General features: G+C 40.1%; 1 protein-coding gene across 12 annotated transcripts in view; it reads right to left on the reverse strand.

Moving 5' to 3' along the window:
- Window positions 1–22,567, reverse strand: part of Fars2 (phenylalanyl-tRNA synthetase 2, mitochondrial) — a 509,857-nt gene that overhangs the window by 174,655 nt on the left and 312,635 nt on the right. For 11 of the 12 annotated variants that reach the window (XR_012450765.1, XR_012450764.1, XM_074082961.1 and 8 more), the window contains exon 6: window positions 2,513–2,664. The exons of the other annotated variant lie outside the window; for it this stretch is intronic. Coding sequence is in view for 9 of the 11 variants with exons in the window: in XM_074082961.1 (XP_073939062.1) it covers window positions 2,513–2,664 (152 nt within the window). In the remaining 2 variants the exon portion in view is untranslated. The remainder of the gene's footprint in view (window positions 1–2,512; window positions 2,665–22,567) is intronic. 12 annotated transcript variants of the gene reach the window in all.

The following is a 22,567-nucleotide window of genomic DNA, read 5'->3' on the forward strand; positions in this document are numbered from 1 at the left end:
GTGGGAATTAGTTTTGTTCCAATATTTTTGTCTTCACTACAAAAGTAAAAACCAGAATTTTAGTCTGGAAAGCCCTGGAAATCTCTCACATAATAATGTGAGATTAAATTGGCACTTTGTAGTGTCAGGGACTCAGGCTACCCATGCATTCTCTGTCAAGTTAGGAGACAGATGCCATATGCAAGTTCACAGTGTATTTACAGGCTTCCAAAAGCCATAGCAATTTAGTAGAAGATGAGTAGTGAAGAGGAGAAACCGAGAGTGGCACAACGCAGAAGACCCAACAAAATGCATTTTATTTTCAGAGCTGGGAGTTATGATGTAAAGCGCAAAGAAATTTTCTACCACTAAGTGTTATACTGGAATAAGCAAGGAAAAAGTGTATTTTTAACAAGTGTAGATTTGGGTGGGAAGCAGAAGATTCAAAGAGATAAGCCATATTTAAAGAAAGAATTGGCTTCCTATCAGTAAAGAATAAGAAATCCTAAGGTTGTAAAAGAAGCTAGTGAAAATGATGTCCTCAGTCCTTCCCTGCCAGGCAAACCTGTGCAAACAGCAGGTCCAGAAAGCCGAATGCATTCAAAGCATAATCACAAGGGTGCCAGTTATATATCAATTAAAAAAGAGTTAAGGAAAAAATGAGGACAATGGAAGAAAACTTACTAATAGAAAGTCATAGAGAAATACTGCCATTGGAGCACATGAAGTTTCTGGTTAAATTCTTTGCAATGAATTGTTGAAACTAAGTGAAACAATTTCTCTGTGAAGGAAGACCACAAAACAGAAATAAAACAAAAACGAGATAGCAAGAACTTAGGTGGAGCTGGAATGTGGGCTCAGAACTCAGAAAAGGAGGAGAAGTGAAGATGGAAAAAATGTGACGAAAAGAGAACAGTTAGTGTAAATAGTCAGAGGCAGAAAAGATAACAGGTAAGAATGCATCCAAAGGAAGTGGAGATTTAAAACATCAGAGAGAAAACAATAGGTATAGAAGCAGATATTGAACATTACTGGGATCCCTGAAGAGTGAATGAAATGGGTCAGAACAAATCCTTAAAGATACAATTCCTAAAACAAAAGCAGAGTCAAATATGATTTGTGACAGTCAGGGAGAAGAGGTCAACACTGAAAAGTATCCTTGTAAAGTTATTCAACTTTTAAGACAAAGAAGGAATCCTTTAGGGCAAAAAGCAAAAAGATGAAGACTGGCCTCAGATTTCTTTACATCAAGTTACATTCAAGAAGACAACACAGCAACAATTATAAGATGCTTAAAAAAAGAAAGGGATAGCCAAGGATTTTATGTCCAACAAACTATCATTCATTCAGTACAGACAGTTCTGAACATGCATGGAGTCAGGGGATATTGTTTCCACAAGTGCTTGAGCAAACTTGCTATCAGATAACTGAGAAAACAAAGGCAAAGGAACAGCAGTGAATACTGAAAATCTTCATCTAAGGCAGGATTTGTTTAAAAAAAAAAAAGCGAAGAAAGAAAGAAGTGAAATGTGAAGGTCTATGCCCTGATAATGTGCCTGGCATACCTGTGAAAATCAGGAGGGAGGGGGCAGAGTGAAGATAAGAGTCCAACCAGAGTTGGTGACTGCCCCTCCTCCAACAGGTGGAGGTGAAAGGGGGTCATTTAAAGGAGACTAGTCAGATCACACCACTCCTCTCTCCCACTCCTACCTTCTTGTGCTTCCAACTGCAACTGGAGTAAAATCCCATCTCAGACCTGGCATGTTCTGGCCCTGCCTAACCCCACAGACATGTCTCCACCCAACAGCATCTCTTTTCATCTACTTCCCCTTAGTCTTTTGAGCTGCATGTTCTTTACTGTTTTCCATATTTTGCATGTGCCATTGTCCCCCCACCCGAGGATTCACATCTGCCTTCGAGAATATTCCTTCCCCGTTCCTTCATTACTCAATCATACTTTTACACTGAGCATCAATGTCTCCAAGAGGCCTGCCCTGACTCCCCAACTGAAATCAGTTCTATAATTATGTTCAATGCATTTCCCTTCACTATGCTCCACATCTGTGGAATTACTTATTTAATATATGCTCCTCCTATTAAGACTTTAAACTCCAAGAAGGTATAGCTAAGTCTGGAACACACTTAAGTACTAGGATCAAAGAGAGGCATTATTGCATGAGAAGCTACTAACAAAACAACTTTTCTTCCACAAATCACTCTTTCTCTGCATCATCTCTTCTGTTATCTGCAATGTGATATGGTAAGAAATCACTTCCAAAAGCAATACTAAAAAATTGGAAGATTTTTAAGACATTGTTTCATATAATTACTTTACTAGGGTAGGAAAGAATAAAAATGCATTTTAGAAAGATTTTCAGAGAGGACTAATGAGAGTTTTCTCATAAACTATATGCTCCCTTTGAATTCTGAAGGCATTTTTGCCTCCAGTGCATTGGGCTTCTATTGTATGTTTCCATATACCATTTGTCACACAGACACAGTAAAGGATAAAATCAGGAAGCATTTCACTTACTTTGGATGTTCAAATTTGTCTATAAGATCAACCTTTTCCACCAGGTCTCCTCCAATTGTTCGGACTAAATCATAGAAGTCGTTCTCTGCGTAATTCTCAGAGGGCAACCAGAATGAAATATCATTTATCAAAGCAGGGTATCTGCTAAGAGGCTAACAAAACAAGAGAAGAAAAGATAGATGGATTTGTTAGGTGGATGAGAATAAATTTTTCATGGAAAGTTTCAGTTGGCTAATTAGAAAATGTGATAAAACATTATTTAAACATTTGAATTTTGGGGAACAAAATGAACTTAAGACATAAACCAATATTCAAAATTAGCAAATTCCATTATGAATGCTACAGATTCTTACCACATATTTGTAACATTATCATGTTATATGTATATTGCCATTATTGTTCAATTTAGTATAAAGCAATCTGAATATATCATATTTCACATTTTCCCATTTGAATACTAGAGGAGAAAAGTTCAAATTTAATTAACATGCAATTCATTAACTTCTTATGATACTTTCAGGAAGCCATTTTAATAGAGAAATTAGTAAGAGATTGTCAAAACTGATATTCAGTTACTAATGTCATTATTTGTTAGCATTTCTAATTATTAAAATAAGGAACTAGGTTGATAAGTAGTCATTTGGGGTTATTTTTCAAATTACGCCTTAAGAATATGATAAATGCAACATAGCCATTTCCCCAATTTAATTCCTCTTTTCCTCATTTACTGCTCAGAAGTTCATAACTATATTGGACATACATTCATACATTAAAATTAGATATGCTTAGAAGTTACTGTGCTTGTATATACCCCTATGTATATGTCTATCACAAATACACACACATACACAGGTCATGAACTCTAATATAGTTATTGCCACAATGAAAAATGCTCCATTATGTGACTATGAAATCCTAAGGGAATATCTGCTAAAGCTGTACATTTTCTAGAAAGACAAATATATACATTGACTTATGCTAAATATGGTCACTATAAATCCTTTGCTGAACCACTGATCACAAAAAGTATAAAACTTTTAAGGAACAAAGTCTCTTAAGAACTAAAATACACGTAAATGATTATTGAACTTGAAATACCAATAAAGTTGTCAATCTGTTTAGAACACACATTTGAAACAAGTGCAACAAAGCTACCATCTAGGGGTTCTTAACAATAATACCTCAGCTCCTGAGAAGCATCGTATGTTTCTCTGCTAGAGCAAAATCAGGAAACTGATTTTGTGATATATAACCTGGGTTAATGAACCACAGAAAATGACACTTTGGTGACTTATACACAGGGCTTTTCCTTTTGATGGTACATTTGTGTCCCTTAAGGAATATGGGCATTTAGGGAGATTAGTAAGAGATGGAGATTACCAAGAATTAATATGAAATTTTCTCTTCCATGAATCTAGGCTGAGGCCCCACACTTTCTAAGCATAGATGGGAGGCAAGATCACAGAGAAAAGGGAGATGATATCCCAATGGAGCTTCTGTGTCAGTAATTCACGGACAACAATCAATATGATAATAAGGCAGCCAGCCATAATACATCCTCCCCCGCCAACAGTTTAAAATTATACCATGGTACATGGCTTCAAAAAACAGAGTTAAAAAGAAAAACTCACACAATTTATTATATTGCAATCTAGTCTAAACTAGCAAATGTAACAAGTCTACAGTAATGGTTAAACTAAAGGATACATTAACTCCACTGATTGGTGTCACACGTGACATACCTACTAGTTGCCCTTGCTCTTTTTAGCAGGAGAAATCCAGTTTTGTTTTGAGAACTAGAAAATAATTACAGACACATGATTACTGAGATGTAGGCTGACAGGAGTTTATCCACTGGTGGAGTCTGGGGATGTAGCTCAGGCACAAAGTCCTGGGTTCAATTCCTAGCACAACACACATACACACAAAAGATTAAACCACTGGTGGTGTTAAAAGCCATCCAGTGGCTTCCTATTGCTCCTAGGACTGATTCCGGAAAGTTTGAAACTGATTCCTAAAAGTTTCTAGTTCTTTCCAAGGTTCTCCAGGCTCAGGCGAGCTTGGTTTACTCTGTTTCTTGAACACTTTAGGGTACTTCCTCCATATGCCATTTCTTGCCCTTCCTACCCCCCTTCTGGGCCTTAGCCACAACATTCACTTCGTGTCCTCCAAGATGATATCAGCACCTTCTTATGGCACCTGGTCCTTCTCTTGTGTAGGACTTTTCATCAGTATCATATTCATGTATTTACTTCATGTCTCTTCATGTTTTTGAGGGCAGGGCACATATCACCTCTTCCGTTCACCTGAATCTCCATTGTCTATACAGTCCCTATTACACTGTAGGTGTTCAACAGAGCACATCATAGCATAGCTTTGTGTGAGTATTGGCTACAGAGTCCATCAACTTACCTGTTCTTCCTTTTCTAGCAATGACAGCTAATGGACATACCAGGCAAATAAGGCATGGAGACACCTCTACCCTGAGCTTAACAACCATGCAAAATGACACTGGCCTGAATGGGCAAACTGGTCTGGCAGAGACCTGATAATCCACAATCATAGAGTCATAACCTTAAATGCTATCTAATATTATTTGTGTTTTGACCTAGACAGAGATGTGCCTATTTAATTAGTTTTATTGGATAAACACATATTGATTAGTTCTTTTGTTTGCCCTTTTTTATATTTGTTTGTTTTTAAAGAATTGAAAAGGGAATCAAACTATAGATACAAAAGAGACTTTCAAAGTCACAGTGAATATTATGAACCTTTCATAACAATACATTTGAAAACTTGATTAAGTGAATAATTTTTGCTTAAAACAGAAAACCAATGACTGCACCGAATGGAATGACTTTTCAACTCTCTTTACAATAACAATTTTATACAGAAGATGCACAGTATAACTTTATCAGATGTTTAAGGTAAGTGTTGTTCTTCTTGTGTTTAAAATGTTTCGTGAAACCACAAAGGAGTGAAACTCAACTAATTTTATGAGGTTCAAAGACAAAACTAGACAAGCATGGTACTATTTTTAAAATATTGTAGACCAATTTCATATTATAACCTACATGAAAAACCCTAAGTGTAACTTTAGCAAACACAACTCAATAGCATACTAATATAATATTACGAAATGGCCAAGTAGGGTCTATTCTAGAATTATTATAGTGGTTTCAAACCCAAAATAATGTACTAATTAATATGAAAACCCTGCCATTAGTTCATAGGGAAGAAGAATTTGGTAAATATATCATTTGTTCAGTATGAGGGAAAAAATCTTGGCACACTAGAAATAGAAGGCAACTTCCTTAACTGACAGTATACATCCAATTTAACTCTAAAATTTTGGGGGCATTCCAGTCAAAGTCAAGAGTAAGCCAGGTGTGGATGTGCACACATTCTTACTTTTCATTTAACTGGTTTTCTTGTTTTTTCCTCTAGCTTATTTATGTGAAAGATTAACTCATGTTTGGAGACTTTCTTGCTTTTAAGTAAAAGCATGCAAGGATGTAGAAGTTCCTCTATATATGTCTTTAGAGATATATCCTAAATCTTTAAAATGCAGTATTTCATTGTTCAGTTTAAAATATTTGTATCTTCTAGCACTATTTTTTCTTTATTTGGTGAGCAGAGTATTCTTAATTTTGATACATAATTGAATAAATTTAGAAACATCAACTGTATACTATTATATTTCATTTTGGTCTGGCAAGAGATGGAGCACTGAGGCAGATACTGGTCTTTGCTCACCTGAAACCTGCTTTTCCTAGCTAGAGAACTCCAGATTTGGTTTAGGAAGTGGGTGGATCCCTTGATTACAGGAACAGACTCCTTAGTTCTAGGCAATAAAAGTCATGACTGGTTAATCAAAACTGGTATAACAGTCATGGATTAAAATATCACTTTGTAGCCTGTAAGTGTACACAATTATTGTGTGTCAAATAATTTTTTTGGTGGAACTGGAATTTGAACTCAGGGTTTTGTGCTCGCAAAGCAGGCACTCTACTGCTTGAGCCACACCTCCAGTCCTAATTAATTTTTTTTGACAAATTTAAAAACTAGTATAAAAGAGTCATGGTCATTTATGCCTCATAGCCAGTCATGGTGTAGGCATGATCTCTCTTTTCATCAGTGAGATGGAACAGTATCTGTACTAGGAGCAAAAAGTCAGACTTTAGTGAGGATAGCTTTTTTGTCTTGACCATTTCTTCCCATTTGAGATGCTCAAACAAGGTCATGGTCACTGCAGCAGGTTAATATTTTTAGTAGGCTAGTTTAATCTATTTACTTTCACTTTGATGTGTTTCATACACATAATCTTTATTTGTGTTTTCTGATAATCAGTCTTTTTCTTTCCGCAAATTTTCTCCTTCTTCATTCTATCTAATCAGATTTTACACTACTCTGGTGTAAGAAGCTGTAAATTGCATTTCTATTTTACATGTATGCATACATGTATGTGTGAATATATATGTGTATATATATGTAAAAATATGTATCTATATATGTAAATTATTATAAAGCATAAAATTAATGTCTCAGTTCACCTACTAAATAAACAAGAAACTTCTTTTTCTTCAACAACCCCTCTTTCCAACTATCTTCCTTATTATTGTTGTCTAGAGTTCTATCTTAAAATAAGCACATATGAAGTTGTTTAAGTCAACAGTTAATTTTAAATTACAGTATTTTAAATTATAAGCCAGGTGCTAGGGTTATGCCTATAATCCTAGCTACTTGGAAAGCTGAGATCAGGAGGATCAAGGTTCAAGGCCAGCCCATACAAATAGTTCATGAGACCCCCATCTCCAAAATAACCAGAGCAAAATGGACTGGAAGTGTGGCTCGAGCTGATGCTCTGCTTCATGAAGCCCTGAGTTCGAACTCCATATCGTCAAAACAATTTTTTTTTTAAAGTTCTATTCTACATTTGATTCTTGCGTTCTGTGTCTTTGCTGACAGGCAATTCCCCCATGGGATCTTCATACAACTTATAATGGTTTGTACAGCAAACAGCCTTGGAACACATAGGTAGTATTTTGTGGGGTAGGCAGATTCATTCATTTCCTCAACAGAATGACAAAGTTAATATCTTCTGCAGAAACTAAGACCAGGAAATTTTACTAATAGCTCTTCAAATGATTGGGAGGAAATCTAACAAACATAAAAGAAGAAACAAAATATTGAGAGGTACCTAAGTGTGAGGGTTTTTAGCTATGTCACTAGTCCTGTGTGTATACAGCCATCTCCCAGCAGCTCCTAGTTCACCATGGGATTGGGGTCAGGAGAATGGCCCTGAAGAGGAAACTTCCACTACCTCTGTAACAAAGTCCTTTATCTCTGAGGCAGAAATCTCCTGTCACTGTCTGCATCCATGAAGCTGTAGAGCAAGTTACTTAGTTAAGCTACAAGTGGGATAAAATTTTGAGCCTTTCCCAGTACCAATACCCTTCCTTCCTGTGTTGACATAAACAACTTACAAGATTTCAGAGGTTTCAGCCCTTAGTCCCTGGGACCCACTGCCTTTGGACCTCTGGCAAGGCAGAAACAACATTGTGAGAGAATGTGGCAGAGGAAGCTGCTCCCCTCTTGACAGCTAGGAAGCAAGGAGAGAAACAGGAAGGGGTTGTCCCTTTAGAACACTCCCCCAAGGGCATAACTTCCTTTCACCGGGTCCCACCTCTTAAAGCTTCCATTACCTCTCCACAGTGACATCTGCTGGGGACCAAGCCTATAACACATGGACCTTTGAGGGACACTCACAATCCAAACAATAGCATTTCCTTTTAACTTTTGCTCTGGCCAATGAAAATCCTTTCACAGTTTTTTCAGTGAAAGTCTGTGGGTGGCAAACTCTTGGTATTTTCAGGTCTGAAGCTCCACACACTTAAATAATTTAGCAGTGCACAAAATTGTGGGTTTATAGGTATTTTTCACTGGAGCACTTAGAAATTTTTTCCTGGAACCTATTAGTAATGATGACAAGTCTGCTGTCAGACAGGTAATCTGTCTTCCTCTTGGCATTTTGGAAGCCTTGTGCCTTTATCTCTGAAGTTCTGCAGTTTGACTCTGATGAAGCTGGGTATGCATTTATCTTTATTTATTCTGCTCAGTAAACAGAGTGTGCTTTCAATCAGAGGGTGCACATCTTGTTCCCATTCTGAAAAATTCTAGTCACTACTTTCTGCAATTCCTTTTATTTTCTTCTGGAAATGTAATAATACAAATCGTGCAGTACCTGAATCTGTCTTCCATTTCTGTTAACTGACCTATTTTAGGTTTTTATTCTGTGTCTTTCTGCTGCATTCTGGGTGAATTCTCCATTAACAGCATTTACCCACTCATTCTCCCTTTAACTGGGATTAGTTTCATCTGTTTTCTTTTTTATCTCAGTGAATTTATTACTCATTTCTGAGATCCAACTGCTTTCTGTATCTACTTATATTCCATTTCTGCCTGTTTTTGCCTATTATTTAGAATTTCCTGATTTGTTTTACAGTTATTCCTCTACTCATCTCTTTGAGGGACTGGGAGGGGTGGGAGTACTGGGGTTTTCTTCAGTACTGGGTTTTGAACTCAGAACTCAGGGTTTTGTGCTTGCTAGGAAGGCGTTCTATTGCTTGAGCCATGCCTCTAGGACTTTGAGCTCTAGATATTTTTGAGACAGGGTCTCACTTTTTGCTCAGGCACACCTAGACCATGATCTTCCTACTTATGCTTCCTGCAGTAGGTGGATGACAGGTGTATACCAGCATGGCCATATATTGATGGACATGGTGTCTCAGGAATTTTTTTCCAGGCCAACCTGCAACCACAGCCCTACTGATCTCAGCCTTCCACATAGTTGGGATGACAGGTGTGCACTACCACATTCAGCTATTGGTTGAGATGGGGGGTGTCTCATGAACTTTTTGCCAGGGCTAGCCCTGAACTATGATCCTCCAGATCTCAGCCTCCTGAGTAGGACTACAGATGTGAGTCACAGTTGCTCTGTCTGAGGCATTTTTTTAAAGCTTTCTTTTTGATTTTACTTTAATCTGCAGTGGATTTAGATTCTGACTGTTGATGTGGATGGTGACACTTGTAAGCAAGGTCAGTTTTCTTCATGCGGCTTGGAACTTGTACATGCTGGCTCTTGTTTAGGAAATAACCACAAATACTCTTTCACCCTGTTTCTCCTAAAGGTTCTTGTGGTTCTTCCATCTGAACCCTTGGCCCTAAATGGAGGTGACAGTGGTGGTCTGTGTTTTTGTCAAATGGTTGCTGATGATGAGGCTGGAATGGCTCATCTCACAAATAAGGAGGCTTTGTCTCTGCCCAGCTCTCTTCCTGGGATCAAAGCTTCATACAAGCTAGAGGTCTTAGATGTCAGCAGTTGTGGGCCTCTCTTCTAGCTCAGAGGGCATGATCACCACACTACCCATCTTCAAGCACAGCATAGGCTCTGCCTTGCATGTTACAGTCCTAAATCCTTCAGTCCTAAAGCTACTCCCATTCCCCCACCCATAACAATCCAGGAACCCACAGTTTTCATTCTCACACCATGCTTTGTGTTTGATATTGGTCTGTTACTTGCAACAATATGTCTTTTTTTGGGGAAGGTATGGTTAATTACTTTGCATCTGTCATTCCTGTGTGCTTGGAGCAGGCAAGATGCTACATGGGAAAATCAACAACTCTATTTCTTTACACAACAGCTCTTAACTTTTTTAGGGAGGAGGATACAGAGCTCTGAAAACAATACAAGACTTTTTTTGTTCCAGAAAAGTACATATTTTCATAAATGCAGATTTTTGCCTAGAATTTCTAGGATTCACAAACCCAGTGAAAGTCACTTCAATGAGTCAGAATAAGGGCTAGTCTATGAGCCATGCTCAAAACTGTGTTATGCAATTCAAAAGTTCACAGTTAAGATGACTCTAGTAAGAGAGTTAAAACACACCAAACTCATACTTTACTAGCAAATCATATTTACACTATATACCTGTATTTTACATATATCTACATGGTAAAGAATGCACTTTATGATGCTAAAACCATACACAAAAGCATCATTTGTCTCGTGGAAGCTATTTACAATGCAGTCATAGTTATTTAAACTTTAAAAGTCCTTCTTTTTATGGACTGGACTTAGAAACTCCTCCTAAACTTGGACAATAGTTTAGGCCATTCTAGTTTCTGACCTACTTGTGGGTCAGCTTTGGCCTTTGCTACGTGTCACAGCCCAACTACTCTAGCCTCACAGTCCTGCTGCCACCCCATCCTGTCTTCCCTAGGTGTGGATTCTGAGGGTACTGGATGACATGCTAGTCCCCACCTCAAAGTCTGCTTCTGAAGGGGAAACTGACCTTGACCAGTAGATATCAGTCAATATCTGCATTTTCTTTCTTTCTTTTTTGTAGTACTGGGGGTTTGAACTCAGGGCCACACATTTGCTACTTGAGCCATACCCCCAGCCCTTTTTCTTTTTTTTCAGATAGGATCTTGTGTTTTTGCCTAGGCTGCTTCAAACTGCCATATTTCTATCTCTGCTTTCTAATTTGCAAGATTTACAGGCATGCACCATCACACCTGGCTGCAAAACCAGTAATCTCTTGACAAAAGAATTTGGTGTGCCCAGAGGATGGTAAGCCTTGAGGAGCATCCACAAAGTAAGTCAGACTTGGATAGTAGTCTACTTTCCCACTACCAGCCCAATGATATAATGCAATGTCTTCAACATGGTGTCCTGAGAATCTTGCACACATCCTATTTGGTCACAGGGCAAAGTCTTAGGCCATAGCTCATTTGCACCATGACAGGAGCCCTGTTGCCCTCTTGTATTTGGAGTTGTGAGAAGCTACTATGAGGCCATCTCCTACTTGTCCTCCTGTCCCCTAGGACGCTTTCATGAGGCAGTTTCTTATCATTTCCCAGGTTCTGACAAGGTATGAGGCTTCCCACCTCACCTTATTCACAACCAAACTGCAGAATATATAATCTCTGTGCAACAGAGTATTTTACAGTGTAGGCTGTAATCATTTGCCTTGTTATAGACTGAATTGTGTTACCCACAAAAAAACGGTGTAGGAATCCCCATTACCTTGGAATGTGACCTTATCTGAAGAGAGGGTCTTTTACAGAGGTGATCAAGTAAAAATGAAGCCACTGAGATGGCCCCTAACCAAATATGACTAGTGTCTTATAAGAAGGGGAACTTTGGACACAGACTCAGATGGAACACAACATGCAGATGAAATCGGAGATTAGAATGATATGTGGCCAAGCAAAGGAACAGCAGGATTGCAAATAAAGCAGCAGGAGTGAGAAGAGAGGCATGAAACAGATCCTCAGGGGCCGCCAACCCTGTGATCTCCAGAGCTGTGAGACAATACATCTCTGATTCTCCAGTCACCCTGTCTGTGATGTCTGGTTGAAGCATCCCTACCAAACCCACATGCCCTCTTTTGTTTCAGTGAGGCCCCTTTCCAGAGTGTGGGAACTGGCACCTTTGGCTTCTCTTCTTTCTGTGCCTATGTAAGTAATGAACTATCTAAATTTAAAGGTGGCTTGTGTACCTTCACCAGCCAGATTGGTCAGGTCTTGACACCTGACTGAGGCCAGCTTGCTGCATGGTTTGTTCATTTATGAAATGGGGACAGTATCTGCTTAGTACCTGTGGTAAAGATGATGCAAAGTAAAATTTATGAGCACACATGAAGTAGTTTCTGCCTAAAACATTGATTTGGGCAGTTCAATAAATGTAAGATTGATCGTTATCCATGATACAGTTATGAACTGTAAGCTTGCCAAAGGGAAGCCACTACTGCTATTCGCCCTGTGTTACTAAGAAAAGTGGCCAAACAGCCAGTAAGTAGCAGGGCCAAGATCTAATAGTAGATGGGATCTTCTCAGGCCAGACTGTGCTGTTAACTATGTTGTAGGTCCTCTTGCTTAAAATTAAGGGCTCTGAGTTTGGGCTGTTACAACAGCCTAAACAAAAAACACTTTCTTGTTACAATTCTGGATGCCAGCATGGTCAGATACTCAGAGCCTTCTGACTCCTCACATGAAGATGGGCGGAGGGAGAGGGAAAAGGGGGGGGGGGAGAGAGAGAGAGAGAGAGAGAGAGAACAAACTGTAGGTCTACTTGTGCAAGCTCCCTTATTTCTTCTCTCCTTATAAAGTAGGGCTCCACTTACATTCCTGAGGTTTCCACCCCTAGGACATAATCACCCCCCAAAGACCCCATCTTCTAACCAACTTGGGATTTCAACAATTCAGTGGGAACACAAACACTTAGTCTATCACAGGATCATAAGAAATGACTTGTTTTTTACTACTGTTTCCAGAAGTGATCTATTCAGCCTACTTAACAATTATGTAAATAAGACCAAATCTAAGATTTATCTCTATGGTACCTTCCATGACATTTCCTTTTCAAATGATTCGTTTAGCTCTTTGACTAATTATCTTAATATGCAAGCACTTCTGGTTTGTTTACAGCCCATGTGATTATGTTCTTATCAAAATTAACTTAGAAACCACTTTTACTTCTAAGATAGTATGTGCTATCAATTGCTTGGTTTTATTATATCTAAATGTCTAACATCTCTTTCTTTAATTCCATCTTTTCATTTAGAAATAAAAAACTGCCCAGGTCTCACCTCTTCTCAAATCACAATTCTTGCCTCTCCAATGGCCCTTGGCTTCTTTCCAGTTAAGAATTTTAACTATTCCTATTTCAAGCCAGAAAAAGAGCTTTTTAGAGCTTCATTGTATAAACCGTTGTCAGCAGTACCGAGGTAAGCCTGATCATCAACCAACAGGTAATATAGCAGGCCACTGATGATTAAGCTTCCTTCTGCAAAACAAGTATTAGCATTTCTGTACACAGGACCAACTACAAAGTTATACTTTCAGATTTTTTTCTACTTTCCAAAACCTGCCTAATAAACTGCCTACCTGCATATATGAAAAGGCTTTTCAACTTTCATTCCTCATCGTTGGAGCACAGAAAGGCAGATGGTGCTATCCAGATTTTGCGGATGGGGAAAGGGAAGTGCGGAAGCCACTGTGCTCCAGGGTGCAGGGTAAGGAGTGAGAGGAAAGGGGACTCTGAGCGCAGCATGTGATTCCTCAGTCTCCTGCATCCATAAATCACCAAAGCGCCCCTCCCTTCCTGGAGGCCTCTCTGAATACGATGAACCCACTGCAGGGGTCCTGTCTCTTAGGACCCCTCAATCCTGTAGAAATAGTAAACACCTCCATAAAATCAGAATAATATGCTAAACTCATCGAATTATGAGAACAGTTAAGTGGGATATATACAGATGCTCCTCTATTTCTGATGAGTTTATATCCTGACACAACAGTGTAAATTGAAATTTTCAGAAGTGGAAAACGCATTTAACATGCAGGACCCATGGAGCATCCAAGCTCAGTGGCATAGTGCGCATGGAGCAGTGGTGGCTTTCCCTCGTGATGGCGGGGTTGACTGGGGAGTTGCGGCTGGCTGCACTGTCAAGCATCACTAAGAGGACTGGACCATGTATACCTAGCTTAGGAAGAGATGCACATTCCAAATTCAAAGCAGCGTTTCTACTGAATGCTACCACTTTTACACCATCAGAAGAAAGTCAAAATGGTCATAAGCCAAACCATTGTAAATTGGAGACAATCTATTAAAAACTCTTATAAATTGGAAAATACAAGATAACTCTTCATTGTGTAAGCTTTTAAAAATGTATTAGATTAACAGCCCAATGCTGGTCACCATTTAGTGCTTGCCCTATGCCAGGCACACTTACTTCATTTCATCTTCAAACCAGGCCCACAGGGAGGTTACTTAGCTATTACAACTTGCTAGAGTTTGTGACCTTGAGCAGTTCCCTATATGCTCAGTTCCGCATCTCCAAAAGGGGGGTTATTCCAGGCACCTCTTATAAGGTTGCTATGAGGAGTAAAGGTGTTAGTGTGTGTAAAACATACAGTAAACACATACGCATTTACTATTCTTTTTCTCGCTCTTCTGTGGCCTAACCACTACTGAATTCAGAGCTAGCTGCTTCTCCCACCTCCTTGTGTAGTGCCACTTATCATTATGGCCTGAAATGTATAGCAAGTTTACATATTTGCTTGCATGTTTCAAGTACCAAGGCTACATTTTATCCCTCTTTCTGTTGAGCAGGGTGACCAGCATACAATGGAAATAACCACTTCTGTGGATTGAATTAAAAAGCCTAAGGCTCTCTTCTAGCCTCCTAGCTTCACCAGCCTTGATGTGGCTGTGGTTCTAAGAAAGCTGGCATTGTGAGTGGGGAAGTGGAAACGGGTCATCTGAGAAGTGCTGACAATAGTGAAAGCCTATTGGAAAGAGCACACAAGTAGAAGTAGAGCTGGGACACATTTCCCTCCTAAGTACATATAACAGAAGATTAAGGGATAGATCTCTTCTGGAGGAAGGGATGAAGGGATTATGAATTGGAAACTTGCAAATGCCCAGGGTCTTTTAGACTTGTTCTGGAGAGCTCAAGGGTCAAACATCAAGCTGCAGAGGAAGAAGCAGATTAGAAAGCTCTGGGCTCAGCAAAGTGAGGGACAAGAGCCTTGAGGTTTACTCTGAGGCTCCAATGAGCTCTGTCAATTGTCTCTAGAGGGAGGTTGCAAGCTGGAGGAGAAAGAAGGGCCCACTCATCCCTGCTGGTTGCCTGTTCCTTTCAAGGTTCCTAAAGCACCCTGCCTTCCATTAGCAACACTGGTGTGACCAGTAGCAATGGTTGAATCGCACTGCACTTTCCCAGTAGCTATAGAACACTATACCCCTCCCAAAGATACCAACACAGCCAGTGACTGGCACCCCTTCTGAAGTCCCTCCTCAGAGCACAGATACCCACTCTTCTTCCTCCAGAGGTCCGGGCCTCTGCTTCTAGGGACCCCTCCATCCAGTTGCTGATATGCCTTAATTCCAGCCTCTTCCTTCATTCCCTCAGGCCTGGAGGGGAGTGGCTTCCTGTTTTTGCCCCTGTGATTCCTTTCCCTGTTCTACTTTTGACTTCTCAGCTCCCTCCCTCAAAGGCTGACATTTCTTTAGATTCAATTCTTCACACTAAAATGTCATAAATGCTGATCTGGTTTCTGTCTTCTGCATGAACTCTGACTGGCACACCTAAAAAGGAAGAGAGAAAGAGAGTGACCTAGAAGAGTCTGTGGTCTCTATCCCTGTTACGATGCAGACTCTAATCAACTATTGAAGTAAGAACTACAAAACCCAATTCACAATATAACTCTAAAGAAAGAAGTGAAGGGAAAACGGTGCTGATAAGTTGTACAGCTAATGGCCACATTGCTTCCAAGAAATCCTCTAGTGATTTAGGGAAACTTCAAAGTACCAATCTGTGTCCTTTTCTTCTTTCCTTTTCCTTCCATCACTTTTCCCTTCCTTTTCCTTTCTGCATTGCAGATTGGACTCAGGGTCCAGCACTTGTTAGGCGGTGTTCTACCACTTGAGCCATGCCCCCAGTCCATCTCCTTTTCTTATAGTACTCAATAAACACTCTCCAGGTACTGTACTCAACACTAGAGTACCCCTATCCCTACAAAAGACAAAACATGAACCTGTGAGCCTTCAAACTTCTTTCTACTTCTTTCTCAGATAAAACACAGTGTTGTAACAGACTCTCCATCAAGGTGGGGAACAGGCAGGAGGGGAAAGTCACTTATGCCTGCCACATGGTACTGACTCCCTTCCACAGGTCCTTAGCCACAAGTTTAGCTGCTGGGAGTATAGCCAACTGCTACAGTATGGGGCCACAGTTAACACTGTCTGACTGACAGTACTGAGAGAATGTGTATCCCTATACTCTGAACACCCCAGGACCTTTCCACTGTCTCCTGGTCCTACTGCCCCTTGGTTGCCCTACAATGTCATAAGAAATTTAGCTTGAGCATGCATAAGATGGACTCAAATGTTTTCTCTATTGTTTAATAGCTTCCTCCTCAAATAACCTGAGGATTGAAAACAGTTTTCAATGCCTTGCTGTCATCAACTCTGAGAGGTAATACAGAGAGAACCTTTGCTCCTAAGAACCTGGATTTAACAAGGCAGATAAGATATAATTTCTTCTTGGCAGAGTTTTCTAAGATGGATTTCTTTCTCAATTTCTTTTTTGGGAGAGGGAGGTTGAAAATGGTGAGTAGAAAGGAAGAAAACCACCTCCTCATTTCACTTTGAGAACTGAATCCTCAGTATTTTCTCTAGCTTTTCTTTGCTGTGTCTACTTTCTTACCTGTTACCACCCAGTCCCTGAGTTAACAAAGGTAACTGTGTATCTGGGCAGAGAGATGCAGTTCCTGCATGGAGATGCCATGGTGGTAGACCTTCCAAAGCAACAGCAGAGGAGTGAGATGAAGAGCTCTGAACTTCCCATGAGTTGATAAACTTGTTACTTGCTCACTGTCAGGTGGCTTCTGTGTATGCTGTCTACCCTGCTCATGTGTCTGTGTGTTGCTAATAAACCAGGACTGTGTCACTGCTCTGATACTGACTGTGTCAGTGCTCAGGAAAGCTGTGGTTGGCTCACCTTTTCTTAGAGTGTGACAAGGAGATGAGACAGAAAGCTCAGACAGAAGGCGGAGAAAGGCCAGGAGGAAGATTTGAGAGCTGACGAAGAAGGTGAGGAAGAGCTGCTGGTGGCATAAAGAGTTGGCTCTAAACAGGACTCCAGTAGCAGCTGCGTTGGTCAGTGTGCCGGATGTCCTCTGAATGTCAGTTGCTGCCTTTAAGAAGCCCATGTACCTGCCATGCTCTCCTTTCTGGGCCTTGACCACTTGGGGGCCAGCTGTGACTGACCAGGAATACTGACTCTTTTGAATATAAACTATTTCCTTCCTAAGGGAAAGGGAGGGAAGACATAAGCAGGATATGTCAGCATCAGTGGCAGGGTGTGCTCTGCCTCCACATTCTCATTGGCTGCTGAAGGCAAATGGCAGAGCCAGACATGGTGGCGTGTGCCTATGAATTCCAGCACTTGGGAGGCCTACATGGATCACAAGTTCCAGGCCAGTCTCGGCTACACAGTGAGACACTATTTAAGTAAGAAAAAAAAAGATAGATAGATAGATAGTAGATAGACAGACAGACACATAGATATATCTACCTTCAGGTAACTGGTGAATGCCCTCTTAGCTCTAAAGCAAAGGCACTAAATACAGCTAATAAAGAGTCTGGTACAGGGACTCAGTCTACTTTTAGGGTTGACATGTTGGTGAATCTTCCAATGTAAGATTTCTCTATTGTTTTCAATAGATTAGTTAATTAATTAATTTTAAGGCAGGGTATGTAGCCCAGGCTGGCCATGAAATCATAATCCTCATCTTTCTACCTCCTGAGTGCTGGAATAACAGGCATGCGCTAATGGGCCCGACTCGCTGGATTTAAAATATTGCAAGTGATAGTAGATGTAAGATTTCTTAAGGATTTGAGCCAACAGAAGCAAATATGCCACATTCTGAAAGGGTTGAGCAGGGATAGAAAAATATACTATGTCTACAAAAAAATGAGTTGTCTGCAGATACTTTGGCTTCATCTTGTGTTTTCTTTTTTCTTCATTCATTCAACAAATATTTATTACCTACTATGTGCAAAAAAACAACAACAACAACAACAAAAAACCCATAAAAGGCACCCAAGATTAGGAAAATAATTCTTTTCACAAGAAAAGTACAAACTGCTAGGGGAGGTAAATATAGGCTAAATTAATTTAAATAATTAATTTAGACCACAGTTAATTTTAGAAACAAAGCACAAACACTATTACAGGAATTCATTAGAAACATGACCAGTTGGGACACTGGTAAAAGGAGGGGGTATGTGAATCTGAAGTTTATGTCATGGCATGAGTGGGCCAGAAGAAAAGGTCCTCAGGGCTTTTTAAAAAAGGGGATCCAGAAAAGATATTCTAAAAACCAAATCTAAAGATAATATCTAAGGCTCCTTCAAGCTTCATCTGTGGCACAGATGAGCTATGTTTAGTATGCTGAATACATCTGAGTAGACATGGCTACTGGGAACCTGGATTGCCTAGCCTGAGAGAGAAGTCACATCTTGTGTTTCTGTGGCCTTCCAGAGAAGTTAATTGGACTTGTTGATATAATCTAAGATTTACTGTCAGATTCAATTAACTGTCAAATACAACAAACTGACCACTTAGTCCAGGATCCCTCAGTCTCTTGTGTTCTCTCCTTCCTCTGCTGCTTGGCCTTGGGTCTCTTAAGTGTGACTTTCGGATATCCAGACTTCATTTAAGTATTGTATTCTGTTCCTCAAGTTCTAGGAAATTAATTTATGACTGCAAAAAAGGAAGGAGGGTGGGGCTTTCTTATTTAAGCTTCAATGTCATTAACATCAACAAGTCCCCTCATCCATTCCCAGATTTTCAGTGAACAGAAGTCTGGGCTGATTATCAAGTGTATTGTTGCCTTAGTACTTGTTTTCCTAGATCTATAATTTTTAATATGTGGTTGATATGGACAATTTAATGACATTAGAATACATCCTCAAAAGTGATCTTGATGACTGATTAGTAATTTCTCATGATTTATTCAATTCCCCAAGAAATCCGATCTTTGCTTATAATGTACAAGGTCATAGGTTAGTCGTCAACAAATTTAAGATATATACAATAGGAGCTTAAAATTCAGTGAAAGAGAAAGGTCTTCTAGAAATGCTCATAACATAAAACACAATAGGCCATATGCAAAAGTGAAGAAAAATCTTTTTCCCCTTCAAAAAATCAAAATGTTGACCAGGTCAGTACAATTTACATAGCTCTATGTCTGCTGAATGATATAAAATCTAATGGTATGGGTACTATATACATGGGATTTTGGGTTCAGAGAAGTATGTGTATAGTGTAATGATCCCATCTCCTATCAGTGGACTACATGCAGGGAATATTTTTCTCAGCGGTGGGGATGGATCTTAAATGAGTACTCACACCCTTGGCCTGCCCACTCCCCACAAATGGCACCTCTCTATGCGAGATGACACCAAAGTGCAGACTGTGAATATGATTCCATGAATGTGGAGCATGAGTTGGGGCTTATGAGTTCTCAACTGGGCTGTCTGGGTGCCCAGGACCCTAACCAACTGAGTCTCCATTTTTAGGGAGAGCATCTGGCACCATCTCTTCTGAAAGCTGCTTGGGGAACCCTGCTGCATTAGGAACCACTGTTCAAGGCTAATGCAATAGGCTCATCACTGTTCAAAGGGCTGCTGATTACGCACGCATCATTCTTTACCATCACATCAGCCTGCCCTGAGATACAACTGTACTATCAACCTTAAATGCATTACTTAACATATACTGAGCCTTATGATGTTCCAGGTACTGAGGTGAGGAGCTTACATACATTTTGACATATAATCTTAAAAAACAAGTTTAGGAGATAAGTACTACTGGTTTCTCAGTTTATAGAGAAACCACAGCTTGGAGGAGTTAAGTAACTTGTCCAAAGTCTCACAGCTATCTAAGGTGGGGGCTGAAATGTGAACCTGTCTGCTTTCATCAGAGTTATGTTTTTAATTGCTAAGATTCACCAGCTTATTTATATGTATGGAATATTCAAATTTTTCAAGTGTGTTCTGCATCTATGTACAGAAGGCTATTTGATACATATTTATCCATAAAATGGAGAAAAATATTGATTTTGAAATGATTTGCCAAGAGGATATATATTCATAATCCATTTTCACTGAACATTTTTCTGATAATGTATGTCCGATATCAGCATCCAGACTGGGACAGCAGCCCACTGGTGTTTTCAGCTATGGTTGGTCCCAGCATGCCTCACTGATCTAACACTTAGGCAGTCACTGCAGGACTGCTGTAGTCCAGCGCATCTGCAGAGGTGACCGCAGTCAGCCTACAAATTGAGCAGACGCCAAAAAACATGACACTGCTGAGCAAAGCTACAGGGTTTTTGCTGCTTCCAAAGTAAAACACAATTCTTCTATTGCTGTAGAAAGATTACTGCCACAGACAAAGTAGTTTTCTGAGCTGTCCTCTGCTAAGCACGTTTTACAAGGCCATACAAATACTAACCCCCAAACTAAAGATGGAGCTCTTACCTTGTGGTAAGTGCTACCCTAGTGCTTTCCACTAAGCCTCATGCCAACCCCTCATTACATAGACACAGAGGCATAAAGGCTGAGAAAGTTTTGGGGTTATGATAAAGCAGCAGTGGAGCTGGAGTGGGCACTAGGCAAGCTGGTCCAAGTTCTTGGGCTCTTTACCACACCCTCACTTGAGGAGTTCCTCACACTACAATGGGACTATGTTCCTGTGCCCCATTACATTCTGAGAGTATTGTAAGTCAATAATGCACTGAACACACCAACCTATGGAGCATCATAGCTTAGCCTCACCTAGCTTACACATGCTCAGAACATTTACAACAACCTATAATAAAGACGTTCAACACAAATCCTAGTAAATAAAATGGTGACTATCTCACTTACACACACAAATGGGCATTTTATAGACATGAAAGGATTCAAAATGCAACACGGGATCCAAAAGAATCTGGCAATACTGTCCACTGTAGAGTGTTGGTTGTTTCCCCTCATGATCATGTGGCCCACTGCCGCTGTCCAGCAGAGAAGGAGAGGATCTGACTGAATACTGTTAGTCTGGGAACAGTTCCAAATTAAAAATTCCACAGCTGGATATACAGCCCAGTGGCAGAGCACTGGCCTAGTGTATGAGGCTCTGGGAGGATATATGTGTGTGTGTTACAAGTGTGTTTTGTGTGTGTGTTTTGGTGGTACTAGGGGCTGAACTTGGGGCCTTGCACTTGCTAGGTAGGTATTCTACCACTAAGCCTTGTCATCAGCTCTTTTTGCACTCATTATTTTTTTATATAGGTTCCCTGTATGTCTGGGATGACAGGCACACACTAGCATACCCAGCTATTGATTGAGATGGGGTCTCATGAACTTTTGTTTGGGCTGGCCTTGAACTGTGATCCTCCTCATCTCCACTTCCCAAGAAGCTAGTATTACAGGCTTGAGACACTGCACCCAGCCTTGAATCTGTTGTTTTAAACAGGGTCTTGCTATATAGCCCAGGTCAATCTTGAACTCACTATGTAGCCTGGGCTGGCCTCAAACTCATGATCCTCCTGCCTCAGCCTCTCAAGTGCTGGGATCATAGGCATGTTCTGCCACCCTAACCCAAGGATTTTGACTGACTGAATATAAAGCATCTTCACAATGTCCAAAGATCATAGGGCAAACCACAGTAAGTTGGGAGCTGTCTGTTCTAAGGCTCTGTGACAGGCATAGCCATTGCATTTTCATATGTATGATTGCTTACACTTGAAAATCAGGAGGTTTAACATTATCTGGATTTCAAACTCATGTTTTAGAAGTAGAAGAGGAGGCAGCACTGGGCATGGACTTTCTATGCAGTGGCCCAATTTAAAAAGAAGCTGGCAATGCCCTGTTGCCCATGACCCTACTGCTTCCCTATACCCGTCACCCTGGACCCCTGAGCTCAGATGCTAAGAACAGGAGAGAATAAGGCTGCTCTGGGAAGAATCAGGGTCCATGAGTAAGGAGAAACTCATCCCAAAGAGGCCTGACTATCTTTTTCATTGGAGAATAATGGCCAGTGGCCTTCACTGGCCTCAAGTGCTTCCAGTCTCTCTGTCTACGAAAATCAGAGTTATGTGGTATTTAAATGTGTTACGTCATCATTTATACACACCATTTAACATCATGCACTAAATATGTTTATTATCCCATTTAATAATTCTAAACAAATATCATCAGCTCCTTTTTACAAATGAAAATACTGAGGCTTAGGAAGTTAAGTAATTATCCCAATGTTATACAACAGAGATTTGAACAGGGAAGTCTACCTCTAGAATACATGAACTTAAGGCAGTATGGGTCATTCAACCTAATGAGTGTCAAATAGAGTTTTCCTTAAAAGGGGTTTCCATAGTCAAGTAAGTCTAAGAAATACTAGTTTCAGGCTTCTAACTTTAATTCTTCTCAGAATTAAA

Source organism: Castor canadensis, chromosome 8 (genome assembly GCF_047511655.1).
Source record: "Castor canadensis chromosome 8, mCasCan1.hap1v2, whole genome shotgun sequence".
Taxonomy (NCBI): Eukaryota; Metazoa; Chordata; class Mammalia; order Rodentia; family Castoridae; genus Castor; species Castor canadensis.